Genomic DNA, 23,030 nt, shown 5'->3' on the forward strand with positions numbered 1-23,030 from the left:
GCATTACAAACATAAAAACTTACTTGTAATCTTCTTGTTTACATGTAAAGTGGCTTCTGGCTCTCCTACCTTCACTCCACTGACATCACTAATCTTCTTCTTCATGCAATCTGTAAATAAGCAAGGGTGTGGTACTGGGCGTTATATAGGATTACACGATGGTCAAATCACCAGCACGAACGGGCACGACGATTATACGTTTGTGCCTTCATTCACAGGCGGATCTATCTCTGGTTAGTTCATGTCTCTAGACCTCGTAGTTTTTGAGAACATTAATTATTTATTTATTTATGATGTAATTTTAACCGTATTTTGTATTATCTTTATTACTTAGTTGTATAATTATTAATGGGCAAAAATTGCTTGACAGCACAAGACTGTCAAGCTAGGCCACAGGCCTTTGAGAGTGTCCATATCCTGTTGTTCTCCACAAATCATCAAGATTCTTCTTAAATAATGCTACCATTGGTGCAGAAATAACATCTGCTGGAAGCTCGGCTGGAAGAGAATTCCACAAACTAACTACTCTGTTGCTGAAAAAATTATGCCTCACTAACAGCCGAGATCGAAATTTAAAGAGTTTATGGTGGTGACCTCTGGCGGTATCCATATAACTCAAAGTGAAAAATGAGGTAAGATTGATGTCATAGAAACCATTCAATATCTTGTAGGCCTTGATTAGGTCTCCCCTTTGACGTCTACAGTACAGTGAATATAAACCAAGTCCCTCTAGATGAGCTTCGTATGGTAAATCATTTAAACTTGGTAATAACTTGGTGGCACATCTCTGTAGCTATACTTTCTCTAGATCAATATCTTTCACTAAGTAAGGGCTCCAGACCTGGATACAATATTCCAAGTGAGGTCTGACATAAATTTTGTACAAAAAAGTCAACAAGTCAACAGAAAAAAAGTTTGAAGGACCTCAGTTCTTAGTAAACCAAGAACTTGTATAGCTTTTGCCTCGGCTTTTGCTGCAGCCTTCTGACACTGTAGAGATGGTTTCAAGTCTTTAGTGCACCAAATACCAAGATCCTTTTCTTCTTGCACTTATTATTGCACTTCTGTGATTACAAAAGGTAAGTTGGTGGAACTGTCCAGCACAGAGTAGGTGAACGGAGAGAGTTACCAATCCGCATCAGCTTACATTTAGCTATATTGAACCGAAGCAACCATGTGCGAGACCACTGCAACAATCGGTTAACATCACTTCGCAGCCTAAGGTGATCATCAAAGCTCTGAATAACAGAATAGATTTTGCCATGAACAAAAGTATAGCAAATGTCTGCAAATTTCTTGATATTAAACGATTCGTACCACGGCATTAGGCTCTGCCTTCTGTGTACACCCTCCAGTGCCTAACTGGTAAAGTAGATAATAACAACAATAACAATAACATAACAGCATTCTGCGTGAATTGCACCAACGATCAAGTCTACGCTAGGCATCAACAGTACGTACGAAATTTTTATCTCTCCCAAACTGGAAAACCATAAGCTATACTTACTCGTAGCTTATAGTCGCCGGCGCAGCAAGCTAATACCCGTAACGTGGCGATCATGTAACGTTCTGCATTGTCACATGCATGGCCGGGCTTCAGGTGACTCGGACAAGCAAACCAACAGACATCGCGTATGCCGATATTTTTGGAGAGAGGAGGATTTGCTAATATGAAAAACACTCTAGTCAATAACATGCAGTGGCTATTGATCTAGCCAGGTTTAACAGCCGGAGGCAGGTATGGCAGGAACATGTAGTGAAGTTGCGCGGGGCGCACACTACACAACATTACTAGATATATAAGTGCATTACTGTTCGCCGCACCATTCCAAACATGTAGCTATTGTTAGCAATGTATGTATGCAGTGGAAGCAACAAACTCAATTCTAGGCACAATCATGCATAATTATACAGTAACAAGTAGTTCAACAACTTACTAGAAGGTTGAGTGGAGGCAGCAGCTATATTCCAGTCGGGCTTGACTCAAGTTTTTCAAAGTTTATTTGACAAAAATATATTATGTTATCTTTTATATAATTTACTTGTGAGATTAATAATATTATTATTAATCTGTGGAAAAAAAATTTCAGTTCTTATTATATTAGTGAAGTTCACATGATAAGCATGTGATATAACCTTTACCTTAGGTCACGTGGCAGTATATTTGTACTTACTACTCATTCTCACTTCGTGTGGTATACTAGAATGGACACATGCACGCACGCACGCCCACGCGCGTGCACACACACACACGCACGCACGTACACACACAGAGAGAGCAGTATAAAATTATTAAGGTTAATAGCCTGTATATTACAAATATTAATACACAAATGCTAAACAAATGCTACTGTAAAATTAATTTATTTTAAAATCCATGAATCCTTGACCACATTGAAACCAAGCACTTAACCAAATGTGTTTTTGCAAACTTTCCACACAAACACATATTTCTGCCAACCACAACTTGAAGGAGTAGCTAGATATATGTACCTCAATCATTTTGGTCTCCACTTCCTTAATACCACATCCTTTATTATTGTTGATGGGTGCACCCTGTTTCATAGCTTGGCTGATCACAATCATTCTTTCATTTTTGCAGTTTTTAAAGCAACCGTTAACCCTGACTGTAGCTATGTTTGAGTTTGCTTTTCAATGATCTTTTCACTTTTCTACAGGTGAACCATGTAAATTTTAGGCTTTTTACAGTTGTACCAAAGATACCAGTGGCCTGCCTGATGTGTCTACTTGAGGCCCAAGGGCTGATGTCTACCTGAGGAAAGCTAAAAAAAAAATTTGGACGAGGTTTGAGAACTTTGTTTCTACTTCAACCATGCATATGCATGACCCAATAATATCCGCAACGCAAACAGAGTTAATTTGCACGTGAATTCTTCACCTGTTCTGGTGCCACCTTGCAGTAATGGGACTAACCCGATCTCAGCTGCTATATATACTAACCGTGAATTCCTCAATCAGTTTCCTTCAAGTTGTTGACTCAAAACGTGATTTGTGGTAGTGTGGCTTAAGTATGACATGAGTGAATTTGTTCTTGTGATGGTCATGATTACCCATACAGTATCATAGTGCATTCAGTCCTTTCTTCTCAGTCTGACAAATATCTACAATAGTTTATGGCTTGTTATTTGTACCCACCCCCACCTACAGCTATAGTCACAAGAAAATTCATCAATTCCACTGGAAATCAGTGTTTTCACTGAGTGTATCCCTGTTAAAATATTACAACTGTTCATGCCTGTTGAGTCATAGGTAATCAGGCAAATTTAATACAGCTGTTTAAATTACATAATTGTGGTATGAGAAATCAACTGGCATAAACTCAAAAAATTATTGATTGGCACATACATGCAATGTTGGAGTCAGACTATCGTGCAATAAAGGTATATCCTTCTGCGTAGCTCGAGTGTCACAACAAATGCATGCCCTGCCTTGCTTCTAGCATCAAAAGTTTCTTTCCAAAAATCTACACATCAAAAGTTTCTTTCCAAAAATCTACCAGGTTTTTTACACATGAATATTATGTACTGAATAGCTTTATGGTGTGTGGTTGTTTGATTGTGTTGAGACTTTAAAATTACAGTACTTGCTTTGTGTATAGTGTATACATCATGACCCAGCTATTTAATATCAGTTCAGGAACTGGAAATTTAATACACTGATGGAATAGTTTGCACCAATATACCTACGTGTGTATGCATTTGAATCAGAGACAGAAGAATTAGCCATTCCCAGGATTTAAATACATAACTTAATCAATTATATCTCTATATATATACACAATACTATGTATATTGATAAAAAAATCTGACCCAATCAATTATTTCTTAATAGCATACCATACCGTAAATAATAATGTTCAGTATGAAATGAAGGCTTGTTTTTGATGATCAAATGGCATTGCATTAGCCATCTGTGGCCCTTGGTACTGTACATGTTCATACTTAAACTATAGTCCCTATTATATTATTGTCCTACAAAATTTACTGCATGGGTTTTCCTACACCATGAAAGAAGGTCTGACTATTCTTCCTTAATAACTACACTACATAAAAGCTTCAATAGAGACAGAGATATTGCACAACAAGAGGCAGTCATCTTTTACTTTGCAGACACTAGAAGGCACATGTATCAGCTTGAATGCTAAAATATGTTACCCACTGAGTGAAAACCCAACTTGTTTGCAGTGTTGGCCAAGTTACTTTGTAAAAGTAACTAATTACATATTACTTGCAACTGAACTATTTAGTTACAGTTACATATTACCCATAAAATATAGTAACTATAATAATATTACATATTACATTACGTTGTGTCCACAGCCTTAAGCTGTCATGTGTGAAACTACCACTTTATCACGTGACACGATTGTGTTGCTGGACAATGTACAAATCTTGGTTATAAGCAAGAAGCTGGTGAATAAGCTTCATTCAGTAGGCTTTGTTACTTAGTTGTGGCTAGGCGTTACTCAATGGATTACTAATGAGATTAGTAACTTCGTTACTTGTAGTAATAATATTAGACTCGTTACAGTAACTATATTACTTAGGTAATGCGTTACATTTGTAAGTAAAGTAACTTGAGTTATATTACCCGTTTTTATAGCATATTTCGTTATATTACTTAGTTACCACAAAAGTAATAATATTACGTAACGCATTATTTATGTAACGCGTTACTCCCAACACTGCTTGTTTGCAGTATTGAGATTGCAATGCTACATAAATGAGTTTGCAAACATATTAATTGCTTCAGTAAACAGTGAAGGAAGACATGAACAGAGATATTTAATATACCAATAGATTCACCTCTTCATGGAGAGTAACAGTTTACTATGAAGTAAACATGAGTTATGTGTACTTTGCAGTAAAACATTACTTTATTATTTCTGTTTCTAAGTTTGAACAGCCTAATTATCTGTTAGGATGGGCACATTTAGGCACAAAACTGTACCTTGATAAATGCCCAAGTTCATAGTAAACAGAAGGACACAAGTCCCACTCTACGTAGTCTGTTGCACTCGAGACATAATTATGATAGATTAAATGAGCACCTGTAATTATTTTCCATATAGGCACTGTAAAATCGATTGTTTTGCTGTTCTTGTTGTCTATCGCTATAAGTCTGAAAGCTCTTACCAGATAAGGCTGAAACCTAACAGCCCATTGGTTGTTTCCTCTAGACAACAAAAGTCATAAAATGAAGTTTGAGTAAAATGCAAACAAGTCGGGTTTTCAGACAGCAGGTCACATAATATTATAATTCATTTTATTTCAACCACCTTTTAATGCATTAATGTTCCCTACTACATGTGTACATTCAGCATTGCCATACTACTGTATGGGGAACAAGTGCCATACCTGTAGTATTACTATATTGTGCTGGTGACTGCATTATTTTATCAGAGCAAGTACAGTGGAACCTGTGTTACGGTAACCTGGGTTAAGCGGTCACCTTTGCATAACGGCCATGGACACGAGGTCCCAAATATTTTCCCATACAAATGTATGCATTGCTGTCTGCATTAATGCACTTGTCAATTTCATGCCCCCTCACCCCCCCGGGGGGAGGGTGTGGAATACAGGGGATTTGACAAATCGTGGTATCAAATTCCCCACTAATGGGGCAAAATCGGCTGTCAAATCCCCACTATGTCCCCACCCCTATAGTAGGGGATTTGACGACACTTCAAGGATGACTAAGCGCATATTTCATGCAAGCGACTAGTAATAAACCTGCCCTGTAACTAGTAAAATTAGCTATAGCAAGTGCGATTTTATTATTTAGAAATGCAACTACCGAAAATCGGTCAGTGAATTGGACAACTGCCAATTGCCCCAGGGGTGGGGACAAGAAGCAATAGTGCCAAATCCCCACCTGGGGTGTCAGGACGCCCAGGGGTGGGGGGATGGGGGGCATGAAATTGACAAGTGCATAAGTGATCACCTGTCTAACGTGTATAACGGCCAACCAAGAATTCGCCTATGAATCACTGTATACATAACTTTCTCCTTCATATAGCGGTCGCTACCTTTTATGGTGGCTTGTTAAGCCAACTGAATTGCAATGGCCATCCCTGCAGTCTAGACGGCAATTCTTGTCACTGTCAATTTTGTATGATATTTGGAAGGGGCGTACTGGAATTACTTTTAGTGATTACTTTGAGTTCAATACACTGTGTACAAGGTCGCACTCCTTAACTTTAAAAATGTTTTCTTCTACCATCAATGCTTTTCGTTATTGTTTTTTTGTATCCGTGGCATTCTTGTGGAACACTATTCCTGAGGACATTTTGGCACGAAGCCAGGTTAAACATTTCAGATCCAGATTGAAACAGTTTATTTTAATGTGATTGTTTAATTCTGTACTTGTATTGTGTATGTTGTTCTGTTTTTGTAATTGTATTTTTGTAACAGTAAAGATTGCATGTAAGGGTATCACCTTGTACAGGCACATGCCTTTTGTGTATCCCTTTAAACAATTTGATAATAATAATAATAATAACTGTCTGGCACCACGGCACCGTTTCAATTAATGCACAATTATCACATTAAGTTTCCTGCCTTTCAATGAATACTATATAATCTATCAGGCTTCATTGCTTTAACGTATTCAATAGCTATAACCAACATTCATAACAAGCTCACCTTGTCCTTTCTGTATTAAAATATTACTGCATTGCGGTTGGCGCGAGCCTCGTAATAATAATCATTCATTTATAACGGCCATAGCCACTAAGATGCTGCTGACCACCTTATGCAGGTTTTCTCTATAACAGCCACCTGTATATAAAGGCCAGATATATCTGGTCCCAAAGTGACCATTATAGATAGGTTCCACTGTAGTATTTTGCTTGAAATCATTGAGTAGAATTTAGGAGATGAATTATTTAACACTATTATACTGTTCTCCTCATATACTAAAAGTCAGACCTTTACCTAGAAAATGACTTGGGCTGTGATAACGTGATGGTGTAAAAGTTTGTGTGCTTACTGTGTGTATATAAGCACATGGCATCTGAAACCCCCCAAAAAAATTGTATTTAGATAATCGTTTTAGCAAATGCTATCTCACTGCATATTTCTGATGCATTCTCAGCTACTTTTAGCTGCCAAAATGCACATGCAATGTATACAGTTGTTGGTATATCTGAGACGGCTATTTAAACTTTTGCTTAGAATTAATGGAGCAAGAGTAAACGAAGTCCTGAATGACTAAAAGATGAAAATTAATGTTTTTGGTGTTTTCATTTATCTGTAAAACCATTATTATTACATACTGTGTAGCTACATAATATTCTATACGTATATACTCAGCTTAAGAACATTCTCAGTGATGATGATTACAATGAAGTTTATTGCGAACCAGGTAACGGTGAAGATCTGGCATGTTTGTTAGAAGGAGAATGGTTAAATGACAAGGTCAGCATGTGTACATGGGTAGTTGTTATTTTATATAATTTTATGTGTTAACAGATTAGTTCCGCATATGACAATATATCACTTGTGCTCAAGGAAACATCTGAGCAAGTACGTTGTGTATTAACTAATGCTGGTCATTTTGTTCACAAACACCCATTTTGTATTAATATGTATAAAGCTGTCTGTCTGCCTGCATTCTTCCTTGTGATGTATGCCACTAACTCAACATGTATCCACATGACACTTTTGCAAAACTAAGTACACATCATCTGACAATGCCAAGTTTGTTGTTACAAATCACTAAGTGCTTTCACTCACTCTCTATAGCAAGCATGGGATCAACAATCAATTACAATCAATTACAGATTTTAAAGTAATCATAATCGTAATTAATTTTAATCATAGTTTTCAAAGTCTGTGTATAGCCAACCTTTTTGTGTACATTTTTTCCCTGTTTAGAGGTATCTTATTGTAAAGCCCTTATAATACCTTTTCTTTCATTATGCACTTTCCTCTTTTAGTACTTTGTAGGTTTCATCAAGAGTTATACCTAACACTATTAATTAAGTGTTCTTTTTGTCCTTGCAATAAATGTCACCACTGAGTATTACCTTGCTTTAAATCATGCTGATTATAATAGGCATGCAGGGTGTACAGGGTATAAATATAGATGAGCAGCAATAATGTGGTGCAGTGTGTCCACAGCCATTTCAAATAACTGTTAGATCTTTACCATATATAGCTATATTGCAAAGTTTAGTGCTTAGTGAATTTATCACTGAGTTATTGATAAGATAGGTACACTACTTCCAATCTGTGGCCTCACCGTGATGGGTGGGCACTCTGTTACAGGTCTGGACTTCCTGTACAGGGGAATAATACAAACAATGTATCCGAAGCAGGCATCCACATAGTAAAGAAATGTTTTTAGCAGAGTAAAAGCATACAATTTAGTAGAAATTTTTCAACTTGTGACAGAGAAACTGGAAAACTACTACCAATGCAAATTATTGAGTGTAGCTTACAATCGCCTGGATCATTATACAAACTAAATTTTGTGGTGTGAATGCAGGGAAAATACCCAAAGAACATATCAAGGTCATTGAAGGAGAAAAAAAAAACAATTTTCTGTCAAAGGTAGACATGACCCAGATAAAGAATACTGTGTAGACATGGCACTGGGAACAGGTGCTTGTATATGTGCAAGTGATGGCTCACCCTGTTCCCAGCAATTAGTAGTAGCTATACATTAACGTATTGCCTCACTAAACTGCCTATCAACACTTCATCCATCATGTAGGCAAAAGCTAGCATACATTGCTTTGGGCAACCATCCCATTCCTGTTTTCCTTGAATTCTACTTACCCAGTGAAACCTCCCTTATTTGGGCACCTCCATTGTCCAGACAGTCCAAGTGGCTTGTAGTTTATTAAACATAATGAAGTTTGGTTAAGATGAAGGGAATCTGGATTTAGTGGAATGGAATGGTGGACTGGACTGAACTGGTGGACTGGAATAGAATCGTGGAATGGAACAGTAATTAGGTAATTTCACTTAGTAGTCATCTCTTTATAAAGACCACCTCTTTATAAAGACCATTTAACTTAAATGTCTAAATTGTTGTTTTAGAGTGTATCCCCATGAGACAGTCTTATCGATGAATTGTGCGCCCACATGTTATGCCTAGAAAAGTCAGAGTGATATCTGATTTATGATACAATAATATACACCCATACAAAACAGCTTGGCTGTACAAAAAAGATGTGTCCACAAAACTAAAAGTTACTGACAACTAAATCTAGGGGCTACATAATATCTGGTGAGGCGCAAGAAATAAATGTTAATACTGGCAACTAACTATAATTTACAATAGTCTATATAACATTGATTATCATTGACTCGTGCAGTCTGACTGCATTCTTGATTAATTCACTATAAATCAAATTGGCTAGTAAATTGGTACCTTCTCCAATAGTCAATGTAGAGGAGAAAAGGCAGCCAAATTACTATAGAGTTACAGGGAATTAATTAAGAATGCAGCAAGACCGCATGAGTCAATGATAAAGGACCAAATTATTTTATATATAGTTGCTGGTATTAACATTCATTTCTTGGCCTCAACGCTTTAGTCATCAGTTACTTTTAGTTTCATGGACATTTCATTTTTGTACAGCCAAGCTTTTTTTGCATGGTGTTACAAATCATAATTATATCATGACTAGACATGTTAAAAGACCATCCTATGGGGGCATATACACTCTAAGCCAACAAGATAGCAGCAATTTAAACATTAAAGTAAAATGGTCTTTATAAAGAAATGGTCTTTGTTAGAAGGTGGTCTTACAAAGAGGTGACCACCAATTGAAATTACCTAATTACCGTTCCATTCCATCATTCCATTCCAGCCCACCATTCCATTCCAGTCCATTCCAGTTCACCATTTACCAGTCCACAATTCCAGTCCATTCCATCATTGCAATCCACCATTCCATTCCACTGAATCCAGACACCTGGTAGATAGGTATAGATAGTTAGGTTGATAGGTACACACACACTTTTACAAAATTGTGAACCAGTTGCTATATCTCAATGGGTTGCTGAAGCTGTAGATTTGGTATACACTGGAGCTGCCCCACCTGATATTGATACAATTGATTATGACACTTGTGAAGAAGATCAGTTTAAAACGTTAGGAGCTAGCGATGGAGCGTGTATGGTAACTGCCTTAATTGCACAATGGTTGGTGAGGTTTATGTGTAAGAAACTGATGCAGTTAATGACTCCAGAGGCAGCAATACTAAAGAGAAAGTATGTAAAATACTCTTTGTTTAATTTGTTAATGTATTTGTTGTTTAGGAGCATTCCGATTTCTTATCTAGAGACCTATTTGAATTTTCAGACACATTTCAATATAAAGGAACTGATAGCAAAACATGTTCACATGCTCAATACAAGGTATATAGTCTCACTTTGATGTTGTATGTTGTATTTTAAAATTCATATTTAGTGGTGAAAATGAACTGCCTACAAAACTGATTTGTTATACTCGATCTAATTCATCGGTTCACCAACTACCAGCTGCATATCCGAGGTCTGCATTATCTACAGCTGAAGAATTCCAAAAGTCAGAGCAGTTGATTGAGAATTTGATTTGTGAAAAGGTTGTATAATTAATACATATGAATACAGTTATTACTGTTTATTACACACCATTTAGGCTGAAAGCCTACTCCTTTGTAAACTGTCAAGTATTTCCTCACAAACTACTTTCAAATTACAGCTGCAATCATTTGTAGACTCTCATCAACAAACTGTTTTTGTCTTGGTAAAGATAGCTACAATTTGTATATCTTCAAATAATGGTTCATCTTACTTTTATGCTTTCAGATCGTCAACATGCAGGAGACCAGTCGTCAAATTGTTAATCACATTAGGATAATGATTGAAGAAGCTGAACATGTCAATGAGAGATCTAATGTCAGTAATGTTGTGTTCTTCAAAGTGTATTTGTAGGAGGGGGCAATCAGTCAATACCATAGGTTGTTCTATACTACCCTTGTACTGGTATTTTTGTTTTTCCTTAGAACCCTTAAATGCATATAAAACTTTTGAGTAATACGTGTTTACACAAATGGGCATGAATGACCAGGTAGGGTGGTCTTGCCTAACTCCATAAGCTGAAAACCATATATCAACAGTAGGTTTATTCATTGGGCTGTACATGGGAAAAACTATGTAACAGTTGTATCATTAGAGGCTTACCAGTTATGAAACAATGGTGATGGGCTTTTTCATCATGTCATATTTGTTGCTTCCATTAAGTGTGATTTGAATTACGTGATCTGTGTATGTCCTGATTCACAATCAAATACCGTAAGCGTAGAAATTTTTGTGGTGTATAAATGTGGATTTTGTGGTTTGCAGCTGATCCACGAAAATTAATCCATTTTGAAACTCACGTCTCAACTCGAGTAGACCTATTAACCGTTGCCACCAATACACTTTCCTTATGCGTTAGCTACCATAGATATGCTGATGATGACACGGGCACCTGTTCACCACATGAATAGCTATGTACTGATGGCCTTGTTCAAGTATCTAAGACCCGTTTCCTCTGATTCCAGCAGGCAAAATTCCTTTGTGGTGAGTCAACTCCACAAAATGGTTTGCTTAATCCCAGATAAGTATGCCAGCATAAATAGAGTAGCTAGCCAAAGCTGTTAAGTTGTAAACCTTAAATGCGACGTTAAAGCACAAATTTTGCTCCCCGTGATCCTCGAGAAAATAAACTAGCTCATCTAGATTAAACCACGAAAATTATACCCACAAAATTTAATACACTTGCAAACCTGTCTTTTTGACAAATCACGAAAACTTTACCCATGAAATTTAATACGCTTACGATAGTGAATCAATAATACTTGTTTTGCAGTGAATCAACTGACCAATTGGCAATGAGTTGTCAGTGTAAATTGTTTGTTGAAGTTTATTTTCTGGCACCATACTATATGTCATAGAATTATTATTATTTAAATGACATCAACAACGTAGCTATGCGAAGAGCTTTTTGAAGGTCACATAACTTTGTTTGCACCCATAAGGGTTATATAATAATTGATAATTTCATAATACAATTTTTGTCTTGCAGAAATTGTTTGTCCTTCTACTACACTTCTCTGCAATGATGTTCTATGATCCATGTTACCCATCACTGTTCCTACCTGGTTGGGATCACTACTACCTGGACACTATTGATCAGACTTATAACTCTTCTCTTGTAGATACAAAGTATGTATAGACTTTATATTCTTAGTGATTACATATTCATCACATATTTGTTCGATCTTTATAGGGAATGGTTTAGACAATCTTGTTTATCTGCAAAAGAACCCAGTGGAACACTTGATGATCCAATGTGCAAACAGTTACTTGCAGTTCTAAATGAACCAGAGAATATTCAGATTATTGCATCAAGGTTCTACCATAACACAATATACAATCTTGTTTATGTTTGTGTTTACAGGATTCTGCTGAATGTTGATTCTAATGAACTTTCTCTTGAATCTTTGCCTGATATTACAACCAAGTCTAACTACTTGAGGAAACTTTTAACTGAAAAGAAAGTTGGAGATGTTCTTTGTCTCAAATTCAAGTTAGTAGTGTGGTTACTGTACATATACTGATGGTTTCTAAATAAATTGTTCTTTATTTCAAGCAATTGTTGGTGTGGCATTTTAAACCATTTAATGACAGATGGACTATTTGTTTGAATATTATTATTTTGCCAGGGGAAGCTAGTGAGAACAAACCTGGCACTTGCCTATGCCTGGAGTAGGGATACATTTCCAAATCACTTGATTGATTGATGTGTGTGTGTGCGTGCGTGCATGCGTGCGTGTGTGTGATGTGCAAAAATTATGCATGATGACTTTAACAAATATGCATGCAATGATAGTAGTAGAAATAGCAGTCGCATTACGTACTACTGCCAAACATGCATTCAATAACAGTAGTTTGCACACAATATTAGCAGCATGTAAATGGTAACTGCCAGAAATAACATACATGCTATAGCAACAGTATGCAAAGCAAGCACAGAGTAGCAGCATAACATACACACGATAATTGTAGCATGAGTGTGCAATAAAATGTGCACAATAATAGCAATATGCAATAACAAACATGCAATAGCAGCAGAATGCTATATCAAGCATGCAACAGTAGCAGCATGCTAATAGTATAATAAGCTACAAACATGTAATAGCAGCATGCAATCACAATAACAAGAATGCAATAGCAATAACATGTAATAACAAGCACGTAATAGTAGAAGCATACAATAAAAGCACACATTAGCAGTAGTGATGTGCAATAATATCGATAGTGTGATAATCGTATTGCAGTGGTTCATTATCATGATATGATAATAGCTTGTGATTATCGTGAGCACCTATATTAGACATTCTTACCTCGCCGGAATTACTCGAACAATTAAAGCATTCATTTGTTTATTCAATCATGTATACTAATTGTTTTCTGAGATTGAACTTTGCTGTATTTTAGCATGACATGTGCATTCGGGTATACAGGATGTGCCTTTACCTGTATTCATAGAAAATAAGTAAAATTAGTGCTACATTATGTATCTTATTATTGGGATTTATACTATTGTGATAACTATCATATCGTGATGCAATTAATCGTGATTAATTGATATAGTTGCAAACTTACTATCGCACATCACTAATTAGCAGCAGCAGCAGTACACAATAGCAGCAACATGCAACAACAAGCATGCAATGGTAGCAGCATGCTATAACAAGCATGCAATAGGAGCAATGTGCAATAACAAGCACGGAATAGTAGCAGCATGCTACCTAATAACATGTACGCTGTAAGCTGTAATACTTAGCAGCATACAATAACATTCATGTAGCAACATCAATAATATGAGCACTCGTAGCAACAAGAAAATAATAAGCAGCAGCAACAGTAAGACATGTGCATGCCACTGTGGGAATAGCCCTCATACATGCAAACACAGCATTTAATTGTACGCACGCAGATTGCAATCTAAGCTACACTCCAAAATTCCAAATTATACCAGCATATTGTGCCTCAGTTATGTTAGCAAAAAATTATATATTTTTTTCTTTTATTAAAGTGGATGCATGTTTCTATCTTTGGATGCACATTGTTGTGTAGCAACTAAATAATGAGTTTAAATACATATATAGAAAGCACTTTAAGACAGAGTACGTACATACATCTGCAAGTACATACAACTAATACATGTACTCATTACACAACAAACATGGCACATGCAGTGATAGCTTGTGCTTTGAAAAATGTTACATTTTCTTTGGTATATGACTAGTTAGCTAGCTAAATTATTGCCTTTCCTGTATTAGATCATACTGGAAGCCGTCAGTGATGGGTGATCATCTTGAACAAGCTGCAAAATTTGCTAGGAGCAGAGAATCTACTTTGAATATAACAGATTCTGTATGTGTATAACCACAAATGTCTTCATGTAGCTCATCATCACTCTTGTGTATACACACACAGGTGGACTCAATGTACAAGGCAGCATTCTTCAATTTTGTAGCTTACATGATATACCGAATCAGTAAAAGTCATGGGCTTGAGTTGCTGTTTGGCACCTACTGTGATAGTGCCACACAGGATTTGTTCCTCAAGTTGCTTGATGCTTATCCTATTCCCAAGTTATCTGAAATAAAAGTATGTAGGGTTGATCTCTTTAAACATATGTACTATCTGTGACAATTTTTGTAGGCTTTTAATAACACTTGGGATTGTCGTTTGTATACTGCTGGTAAAGTTGGCTACACCTCACAGTTTCCATTCTTTAAAGAAGTATCTACTTACATCACCAATATGATTGAACAAAATGTTGCGGAAGTTAATGAGAATGTTGATATATTGCAAGACAACACTGCTTCAGAATTTGCAGCAGGTATGGTTGACCTTAGTGTTAGCCTTTGCTGTACAGATGTTGACAATGTACCTGTTTTCCATAGCTATTATGCATCTTACAAGTATAAGTGGTACATGTAATTATAAGTATGGACCTCCTTACAGGCTCACAAGACAAAGAACGAATGTTGAAAAGACTGTATGAGTATGTGTGTGATAAAACCACTGCCACTATTAAAGGAGAAAAAGTGGTAATTTAAGTCTCTCATATGTCATACATTCATTCAACTAAAACATAATGTTGTTACAGGCTGGTGAGAAGTACATGAGTGCTGTTGCTATTAAAGAGATGCAGAATGATGAAAAATTGTGGCAGAAATACTACAATGATTTCACCAACTATTTTCTGCACATGTCTTCTGCTCCTAACAGTATTGAACACAAACTGCTGCAGTTAACATTTACTGATGTACTCAACACCTACAGTGAAATGAAACCCATAGCAATGCACTGCTATATACACCTGTACCAGTTAGATCTGGCTAAAGTGGTAGCATTCTTGAAACCACTGGGACAGCTTCACATAGTCAGAGATGATCAAGCATCACTATATCCTGGAGACCCGGAGTATACTTTTGTTTCTACACTTCAAGCAACTAAAGCAGTTCCTGGTAGCAAGAACATTTCTAAATTTGTGGTCGAGTCGTTGTTTGCTGTACTCATTAATGCTGTGTACAGTAAAAATGATAGGATTAGTCGGTTGCGACAATGGTACAGCTCCTATAGAGACATTGTCAGTTTACTACTTACCATCACACTTCAAATTTATTGTTTAGCCATTAGTACTTTTATGTAAATGCTAATACAAAATCAATGCATTTTGTTATATAACATTTTGTATTTTTCAGATGTCAATGACTTCTTTAAAAAACATACTGAGCACAAAGCTGGCAGAGAAGCCAAAAGCTCAATGTCATGTGATGGAGATCACATTCTTGGTCTTGCAGTCTTTTGATGAGATAACAGAATTAGCAGAGCACTGTGCTTCTGTCTTCACTAATTACATGTGCAATAAGTTTTTCACTGATAAATTTGAGGTATTTATGTGTTGTATATCTGTAAGCGTACAATATACGGAGCATTCATTGTAATGCATGCTGTGTAATTGATAATGGATTGTTAAAGCAGTACACATAATCATCCTGTAGACATAGAATTAATGTATTTTTAGGGAAGGGATATTAAATGGTAACTTTATTAACCACAGATCACTGTAAACCTTGCTGTGGAATTATTTCACAAAAAGGAGTCTATACATACATGTAGATCACTTATAGATAGTGATTTATTAGTAATGAACAGGGAGAACTCTGTTGATCATTAAATGTAAATGGCAACCCAATGTATAGGTAACTTTCATACACCTACCGGGCTTTTAAACAGTGACTTTTGTGCAAGTGCTATATGTACATAGCTTATTTATTTTTTGATTTCTTTATTTGAAGTTTAAAGGTGAAGTACCACTAAACTTGGAGCAGACTATGATTTGTTTCAGTGTTATGATGCAAAGTCCACAATTTGAAGAAGTCAAGAAGGAGCAGTCTTATTATCACATATTGGAGGGACTGATTTCTCACTTCTTTCCTGAAACTGATAGTTTGTATTGCAAGGAGGATGTTGAGTATTTTATTTCATTTGCTAATAAGCAAACTACTTGGAAACATTCTGTCCAAACTGGACATGTGGCAGAATCTAATGACTCAGTGTTGGACAATTGTATCAGTTTGTCCAAATTTAAGTTTCATCTAGACAAGATCCTTTGCAAGGGATGGAGCAAGAATGGAAAAGCTTCCAAGCCTCTAAATTTATATAAATTAGAGGTAATATATTATAATTATGTATTTAGTGTATCACGAATTATACACATTCATCTTGTACCTATTTTACTTTTCTTTTACGTGACACATTTTTGTAATCAGAAAATTAGGCTTTAGATATGGTAAAGGAGTGACATTCATACCTATACATACATACTTTACTAAATGCAGCATTTTGAAATTTTAAAATGAGAACAGCAGGTACATGGTAGAATTATGCAGTGATATTGCTTGTATAGGTGTGTACTTGTATTGGTGAGACCATCCTGCAGCGGTGTCCAGGTTCTACTCCGAGCGAATACATTCCACCGTACCTTCAACAAACACAAGGGACTAAAGTAGGGTAACACTTATCATGTATTTGCCTTGCATTATGCTAACAAATGTGCGTAGAACCCATTGATGCAGCAGACATTAACACATCTCTACTTTTACACTTTACTGGAGAAGCTGCAGACCTGCCAGTATACCCCATCACAGCTGGTGACCATGATAAACACCATTGATAAGGTTGTTGTTACTTTTGCTATAGTATAGCGACATGAATGGTATTTCTTTTATAGAAACTTCAAGAAGTATTCAATGATGCAGAAAAGCTTCTTTGGTTTATTGAAAGACAAGCACTTATTGAAGTAATACTACAAGCTGTAGTAAATAGTTTTGACGTGGATAATAAGATTAGCATGAAGAAGGTATGTACCATATTGCCATATTTGGTGACAGTTTGTTAGTGAAACATTTTGTGTACAGTTGTTAGCAATTTCTGATGAGATTAATGTCCTAATAAAGCACCAACCACATTGTGACATTCTTTTGATGCTTCTGATTAAAAAACATCATGGTCCACGAGGTGTCTTAAGCCTGTTATCAGAACAGAATAAACAATGGTGGGGCAGTTTTGAATGCCTTAAATCTATAAGAGAACAATTGAAGGTTTGTGTAATTAGACACATGCACTTTTAACTGTATAATGTTCTGTAGAGTTCTCCTCCTCCAACAAGTCACTTGTTCCCCTTTGTTGTTGGCAGTCCGAATGTGTTTACCACAATGTACAGGGAAGTATGTGGTCATCTGCATAGTATGGAGAAAGACTTTACCGCAGATAAAAAGAGAAAGTTCTTAAATTTCGTAAATTCATTGTAAGTGCATCTTGTAATATTGTAACATGTAATGTAGCATCCATTTTTGACAGTAATGATGAGAGCTATGATGCTAAAAGATGTGTTCGTAAGATGATTTGGTTAGGAGTGTATTATGAGTTCTACTGCCACAAGGTAAATATTGTAATGCATCAGTTCTGTGTGAAGTATTTTCTTGCCTTCATCATTTAGAAAACCAGTCAAGAACTGATTATTGTCCTTGAGAGTGCACAGAAGGAGTTGAAACTATCACCAGAGCACCTTAATGTGTTAAAATGTTTCCTTGATCCCACCAAAATGATCAAGAAAAAAGAAGTTGCTAATCCTCTTAACCCAAATGCTGAAATGCTGGAAGTTACAAAAGAAGGTCATGTAAAAAGGAGGAAACCACCCAGCAATGCACCAAAGAAAGATGCTGTTTGGGAATTTTTCAATCCTCAGAGAAATGAAGGTGTGTACATTTTACTTTAGAAGAAATAAATTTTAACAGCATATATGTGTAGACCCATCAGATACTGATCTACGTCATGCACTAGCTAATATGATTGCAGTGGCATTTGCTCTGCCAAGCCATGGTAATCATATTTGGTATCACATGTTTTGTCCTGGAGAATTGAATGATTCTCATCTTACTGGATTTATGGTAAAATAACTACTGTAGTTATGCATATTTACACTAATGTTACTGGAATTATAAAACAAATTAAAAGTTGGTACACGCTATCCACTCAATGCAAAGTAGCAGGGCAGAACTAGACAAAGAGTAGTTGACTGTGCCATTAGAGTATTTGATTTGCCAACTTTATTATTCCTTAGTATGATTTTGGCCACCTCTTGTTGATTTTTAAAAATGCTTACACCTTCCCCTTGCTGTTCCATCTTGCCTACATTTAAATATAGTAGCTTCTTAGCAGCACATAGTAACTCTTTTGGGGTGGGGGGCTTCAGCATCTCAAGCACCTCCTTATACCACTCCTTCAAGTAGGGCAACTCTGCTGGATAGACTGGGCCAGAGGCATGTGTTCAACATACCACATGCATCAAAGGTTGTGATGAAACATTGAAATTTTGTACACAACTATGGCGTATACCACTTCCGTTTCCAATCCTAGTAATTAAGCTTTTGTGTTGTAGATCTATGTATGATTTGTGCTATAAGTGAAACTGTGATTCAGTAAACTTTTAGTACAATGCACCATCAATGTACTTTACTTCTTTAATAAATTTACATATTCACAGCGGTATATTTGCTTCTAGTGTCACTCATTGTAGTTATTGTATGTTTTAGGTCAAAAATGTATCTGTTGTGATTCATAATATCATGCATGTGTTTTTAACAGTATCCTAACAAGGTCAAAAAAGGAGGGTTAATGTATGATTGTGGGTGTGAGTTAAATGAAGATGGCCAATATGGGAGGAAGGATTATATACCACATGCCACAAGAGGTACGCTCAGTTTACACTCATGGTATTTGATGTTGTGGACCAACTTTGGTGCCTTCTGTGTTGGACTGTTGACTCAACCTGAAACACATGAGAAACTTAATGGTAAGTTGTGCCAGATGTATTTCTTGGCTAATTACATTGCAAAAAAATGTTTAAATGTGCAGTTATTTTTGTAAAATATTAGCTAAGTAGCAAAGCACATTTGTGAATATTTGCTAAACTTGTGTTGTGATATACGTAGGTCAGATACTGTCAGATTGGATGTCCATCAGAGATTATTGTATGACTCAACTGAGAACTGTATGGCTGCATATGAGGACCAACATGGGATTTGGTGATGATGAAAGATCATTCTTTATTATGAGATCCATGCACATGCTGTTTACGGTGAGTAATTCGTGAACATACTGACAATTTGATATACCATGTAAATATTTGTTAGCTCTTTCAAGATAACAGTTTCCCATGTCCTCGAGGGAAGTTTGTAGATATAGAGGCTCTAAATGCCTATGAAAAGGCATGGCACAAGCACATATATGAACCTGCTAAAGCTAACTTGCAAGCTGAGGTATGCGATACCTTTTGTATTGTTTGTTGATTGAGCTTTAACATTGCACAGTTGGAGAACCATTCTACCCACTCAGTATGGGCACTCCCAGTATTAAAGAATTTTAGGTACTTGGTAAAACAAAAAAAACTGCTTAAATTTTATTTTTAACCATACAGAATGCTTGATCAACACTACCCACATTTGATTACAGAAAATGATTACATGAAGAGCCTTGTTACAGCTCGAGAAGCTTGTAACTTTAATCCTACTTACCTCTTTGCCCTCCATCACTTCACTTTGGAATATGAAAGGTTACAAGTAGGTGGAGCTCTTCTTCCAGATTTGGTAGAATTCTACCAGTGGATCCACACCCAATTGTCACATCTGGTATCATATGAAAGAGCAAAACAGATCACTATTGGAAATGTGATCAACCTCAGTACTAAAAGATACACACAAAACATCTGTGATCATCTTACAGAATTGTTCAAAAGAATTATTGGTAAGTTTTAAGTCTGTCTTGGTTGACTGCCATACTTATTCTTTATTTTGTGCTTCAGAGAGATACAATAGCTATCTAAAAGTCAGTGGTGGAGTTGTTGGAGATGCCACTTGCAATAAAGCATTGAAACCAAGTGACGTCCACCGCATCAGTGAAGAAACTCCTCTGATAAGATTAGTCAGTCTGGAAGATACCACCAAGAATGACTGGCTCTACCTTGTCTTGATGGACATTGTAAGTTTATATAGTGGTATCAAATGACGTCATCTTTTGTTCCTTTAGATTGGAAATCATAATTCTTTCTTGAACAGTATATTTGGTCATGCTACCCACTCTTACCAGAAATATCTACCTGATAGTCTACCAGAATCTCATCCTACTGAAGTCACCAGTCAGAGTTGCATTGCTCCCTCTGATGGGGGTACTGGAAAGCAGCAGTTTTTGAAGTTGATTAAGAGCTGTTATGTGTATAATGGTGTTAAGTCTAGTCCACTGTTTGACCTAGATCAACTTGAACAAAATGTAGTGGCTTTTTATATTGCTGGAAAACCACAAATCCAGTTGGACAGCATTAGAACCATCTTCAGGTTTAGAAATTCACCAAATGAAATTACACTGGGGAACAAGTGAGCTTATCCCTTTGTTATTTGCTCTGGTGTGTTAGTACTGAACTGTGTTCTGTGTAAAAGCCCAGGCATTTACTTTTAAAAAGATTTTTAATCAAGACCTGGTATTTAGTTTTAGCAACAGATATTTTATATTTTAGTTACATACATCACTGTGTGGATAAAGATCCCATAGGATGGTTGATAGTGTAGTTGGAGCACATGTGACCTAAAATCATTTGCTGAAGTTTATGAAAGCATCTGCATGCAAATGACTCACCATAATGTTACTGGTAGCTAAATGCTTTGTATTTAGAAGAGTTTGAAGGGTAAATATATGTACACAGAAATGATCAACATAGTACTGAAGTAGTACCTTGACGTAGTATTTAAGACCAATATTTTCTTTGTATCTTTGACCCCTCAGCTTATGTAATCAAGCGCTCTATTTTATGAAGTGTTTGTATGAGAAAGCATGGTAGTATGTATGTTAGTGTATTGTGTAATTGCCCTTGTAGTCCTGGCTGTGCTATTGATCTGTCTGCCATTGCTCAAGAGTTACCAAACAAATACAAGGTACCAGCTAAAAATAGCTGTTGTTTGTGCACTAACACTCACACTTGTAACAGGATTCAATGAAGGAAGAAACAAGAAGAACTTTTGAAATTCATTTCCGTACTGCTACTTATCATTCCTTTACTGAAGTAGTTACTGGTCTCAGGACTGTGATGGGACATCTCGTTCAGGTGTGTATGAATAACATCACATGCCATGATGGTAATCTTTACAGGACATTCTACGTAACCAAGACAAAGTCTGGGATGCTACACTGAATGTTAAACTAGTCGACTATTTGAAGAAATTTTACAACAAAGAGCAAAGAGTCTTTGATGAAATTGGCATTCAAAGGTAATAAAAACTAATGAGATTTTCTTTTGTTAATGTTCCTTACAGTATAAGTGATGCACAGCTGAAGCTTCTTGGTGACGTAGAAATGAAGCGGTTGTTCAAGTGTATGGGATTGTTTGTTGGATGGCTACAAGGTGGCCTGTATGACTTTTCTTCTCTTCCCATGTCTGTATTCAAACATCTGGAGCGGGAGGACATCGAAACTCTTGGAAAAATTCCTCAGAAGTACTCAGGTACATACAGTTACAATCATACTGTAGGGAGTATAAGGCTTTACTAATGTAGCTGCTGGATTGGATAACTTGCTCAAAGAACTTGATGAGTTTGAGAAGAGCTTGAATCATGCTGAACAACACTTGACCAGTCAGGCAGACCTTAGGAAGTCCATCATAGTGGTGTTAGCAGAATGTGGATTATGTGATCCGGAAGAAAAGTTTATTAATCTTCTTCCTAAGACTATTTTAGTATGTCATTATATTCAATTCCGAATGGCTCTTCGCAAGTAAGTATAATGTAATCTATGCAAGGTGTTTATTGTCATAGGCTATATCATAATAAAAGTCTATTATGACTGCTTTTTTGTGTCATTGTAGGCTTAAGATAAAAGTCACAACAGGAATTGCTAATTTACAAACACAATCTGCAACAACAACTGTGAACAAGTGGACAGAAATTATTGAAGATTTATGGAAATATCTACCACACTTTCAAGATGAGGAGGAGCTGTATGATGATAACTGGCTCAAATTTGATTGCGTCAATCTACAATTTGGTGATGGAGAGGAAAGTGATAGTGAAACATGGTTACACCACAACACATCTGATATGGAAGAGTCACTCGTAGAAGTTAATGAGACAAAGAAGAAGATGTCACAGGATGAATGTAAGTTACTGAGAACACAGCATGCATGCCACCTTCATCTATACACTTACTATTGAAGTTTTTATGATTGTCACTTGTGTCACACAAAAGTTAGTGAACAGCTTATAATAGTTACAGAACAGCTTGTGACTTACAGCCTAAAGCAACTTCAGCATGTACATGAGGTATATAGAAGGTTTTCTAGATACATGCATGGTATATAGAAGTTTCATGTTTGTTTATTGCCTTGAGTACTTCTGAGTA

At 36.4% G+C, this 23,030-nt stretch overlaps 2 protein-coding genes across 2 annotated transcripts in view; one reads left to right on the forward strand and one right to left on the reverse strand.

Annotated features, from left to right (window-relative positions):
• The window catches only part of LOC136262915 (uncharacterized), a 317,270-nt gene extending 315,211 nt beyond the window's left edge, over window positions 1-2,059 (reverse strand). Inside the window, exon 1 of the mRNA XM_066057331.1 lies at window positions 1,938-2,059. The gene's annotated coding sequence lies outside the window, so the exon portion shown is untranslated. The remainder of the gene's footprint in view (window positions 1-1,937) is intronic.
• Window positions 430-23,030, forward strand: LOC136262916 (uncharacterized). The gene is made up of 38 exons (XM_066057332.1): window positions 430-632; window positions 7,335-7,439; window positions 10,043-10,247; window positions 10,296-10,394; window positions 10,447-10,600; window positions 10,657-10,764; window positions 10,827-10,916; window positions 12,088-12,227; window positions 12,292-12,414; window positions 12,463-12,591; window positions 14,351-14,444; window positions 14,508-14,681; window positions 14,736-14,916; window positions 15,042-15,127; window positions 15,187-15,669; window positions 15,785-15,973; window positions 16,382-16,756; window positions 16,993-17,091; window positions 17,147-17,263; window positions 17,317-17,445; window positions 17,504-17,686; window positions 17,735-17,892; window positions 17,946-18,027; window positions 18,085-18,343; window positions 18,396-18,535; window positions 19,233-19,440; window positions 19,580-19,725; window positions 19,781-19,906; window positions 19,958-20,013; window positions 20,065-20,390; window positions 20,449-20,624; window positions 20,673-21,016; window positions 21,514-21,571; window positions 21,625-21,741; window positions 21,786-21,904; window positions 21,950-22,137; window positions 22,190-22,406; window positions 22,498-23,030. The coding sequence occupies exons 3-38, from the start codon at window positions 10,153-10,155 to the stop codon at window positions 22,841-22,843; spliced, it is 6,114 nt and encodes a 2,037-aa protein (XP_065913404.1). The 5' UTR covers window positions 430-632; window positions 7,335-7,439; window positions 10,043-10,152; the 3' UTR covers window positions 22,844-23,030.

Source organism: Dysidea avara, chromosome 8 (genome assembly GCF_963678975.1).
Source record: "Dysidea avara chromosome 8, odDysAvar1.4, whole genome shotgun sequence".
In the NCBI taxonomy this organism is placed as follows: Eukaryota; Metazoa; Porifera; class Demospongiae; order Dictyoceratida; family Dysideidae; genus Dysidea; species Dysidea avara.